Here is a 2,553-nt window from a genome sequence, read left to right as displayed (position 1 = left end):
TCCTGGTTGCTGCATGGGGTCTGCGAGACAGCGAGACAGTACGTGGCAAACCGGAGATCAGCGGAGCCGCGGCTGAGAAAAGACAAGGCTGAGTGAGTGTGTGTGAGGAGCTCTGCGGATTGGTCCATTTGGACCTGGGTATCGTTATGTCACTAGGAAGAAAAAAATGGAAAAAGAGAAATCTCCAACGAGGCGTTCTGGGGCAGCATCGACAGGTCTTTTCTGTGTTAGAGTTTTACTTGCTACAGGGTGTACTTCGAGGGTTTGTGACTTTGCTGAGACTCTGGCACATAATCAGTAACTGGTACAAGGCTGTTGTTTACATTAATCTTACGCTTCAACCGGACCATATGTTAAACCTCTAGCCTACAACAAAGACATATCAGCTACTGAAATCCTTATGGTGGTGCATTATCATCACTTGATACTAATAGTTTGCACTCATTAAAATAGAGTGAGATCTTACAATGTAGAAATTGAAAGGTATGTTTATATGTCTGATAGTAAAATACTGTTCAAAAATGTTATTTCCTTGCTTGACCCTGTCTTTGAGATGCGTTGTATATAACAGGACAACATTCACAGACACATCTAAAGCATCCTATAAATAGCCTGGCTGCTGCCTCGACACACATCCATGATGCTGCTGCTGTTCACCCTGGAAGCTCCACAAATAAAATAAAAAAAGAAGCTTTCTCTTTCCATGCACCCTTGGCATGGAATTAGTTTCAAATGATCATTACCTTTCTTATTTCTGTGAACATCTTTAAATGTCTCCTCAAACTGCCCAAAGGAAACATGTAACGGTTTAACATAAGCCTTGACTCAGGTGGATATTGCTGGTATTTCCTGAAGTTTTCTCTTCTTTTACTCGTATTTCAAAAGAACTGTCCTGACTAAATCTAAGTAGTCTATATAATGATGGAAAAATATGTCATTGTAAAATAAAGAACCACTCGAAAAGATGGGGATTTTTGTGCTATATTCAGATTCTAATCACCCTGAAGCCTAATTTCACAGCTCAGCAGTACTAAAGATTGAAAATAGTGGGCCAGATGTGCAGATTTATTGAAATAGATAGTCTAGGCCCCATCCAATATCTCCATAATTTCCCCCAATGCCATTATTCCAGCAATGGAAGAAAAAGGCTCATGTAGTACACCATAGTAACAAATAAACGAATTATGTGTCAAACTCCTAGACTGTAAAGGTCAAACTGCATCTTCCTTACAGAAAAGGACACACACTTGTCCTCTATTCATTGCTAACAGGGAGACTTTTTTTTTTACTGACTATACTGAAGGTTTGCCATTTGACTTTTTTTAGGGAAGCAGGGGTGAGTTATTCATTATTTAGATTATCCATTTTAAACAATGGTGAGTAGAGTGGTTTCAGATCAGAGGCAGACAGAGAGGCTTTCTGCTGTCTAAACCAGAATCCTTCAGGGATCACTGTTGATAGATAAGCTGACAGCAGCTCTGTGCTTAGCCAACAATCTCAGCCTCCTCCTTTTCTCTACAGAAACAGACTGAAGAACCATAACTATAAGTAAATGCAATGTGCTGTATTATACATTCTTGTTTTTACATATTCTGGTTTGATCATTGACAGTCTGTAGAATGGCATTCATTCTGTTGTTCTTAATACGCTAAAGAAGCATAATACAGACACTTTGATGTGAAGAATAAGTTATTGTGCCTTGAAGTGTAATTTTAAATACAAGTAAAGTGTCGCTCTGTGAATTCCAACCCATATTCGGCTCCTGCTGGGAACTACCATTTAAGAGACCTGACTGCTCAGAGAGTGTAATGTTTTCACTTCTTTAAATATCATCCTTTCTCTACTCTAAGATAAAATAAGAGTCACTGATGCTAAATCAAATTACCTTTATTTCCTTTGGTCTGGGTTTAAACCTTTTCTGAAATGTTAATGTCAGAACTCTCCTAGAAATATTTGCCAAGAGGAACAATAATGGGAAAATGTCGGATCATATGAGTACGAGTGTTCCTGGAATCAAAGTAGAACACGTAGTTTCCAGGACTCCACATGTCACATTAAGAGGAAGCAGGGTGAGGGAACCTCCATCTCAGAATGGCTCCGTCTGCGCTGGTGCTGACCAGGGTGCGGTTGTTGGAGCAGACCTTGATGCTGGTGATGCTGCCACTGTGAGCTATTCCTACATGGGTTACCGTACCTTCCATGTAGTCCCACACCTTCACCAGCTTGTCATCTCCACCTGTCATGAGAAGATTCAAAATATGTCAATGACCTGAGAGAAGTTTCAGCAGAGTAGTGTCAGTACAGGAGATGTAGACAAAGACTTCAAAAAGTGAGAACAAACTCTCATTAGTATTTGCAAGTAAATCAAACATATGGAAAATGAACACAGGAATACCAGGGTCAATACAAATCAAACTCTTAGTTAAACTGTTTTTAACTAAAAGACACCATCTGAAATTACACACAGAAAATGCTGATCACGCTTTTATCTGAACATTTTCAGCAATGAACAAGTGTACAATTATAATCATCTAAATATTGAGTGCCCATTAA

The 2,553-nt window shown here is 39.3% G+C and overlaps 1 protein-coding gene across 1 annotated transcript in view; it reads right to left on the bottom strand.

Moving 5' to 3' along the window:
- Window positions 1-1,871: 1,871 nt before the first annotated feature.
- cfap52 (cilia and flagella associated protein 52) overlaps window positions 1,872-2,553 on the bottom strand; it is a 14,889-nt gene continuing 14,207 nt past the window's right edge. The window contains 1 exon segment of the mRNA XM_079680402.1: window positions 1,872-2,236. Coding sequence (XP_079536528.1) covers window positions 2,055-2,236 — 182 coding nt within the window. The 3' untranslated portion in view covers window positions 1,872-2,054.

This window comes from Notothenia rossii (assembly GCF_949606895.1).
Source record: "Notothenia rossii genome assembly, chromosome: 1".
NCBI lineage: Eukaryota > Metazoa > Chordata > Actinopteri > Perciformes > Nototheniidae > Notothenia > Notothenia rossii.
Note: the sequence above shows the minus strand (reverse complement) of the source record. Positions and strands in the feature narration are given on the sequence as shown.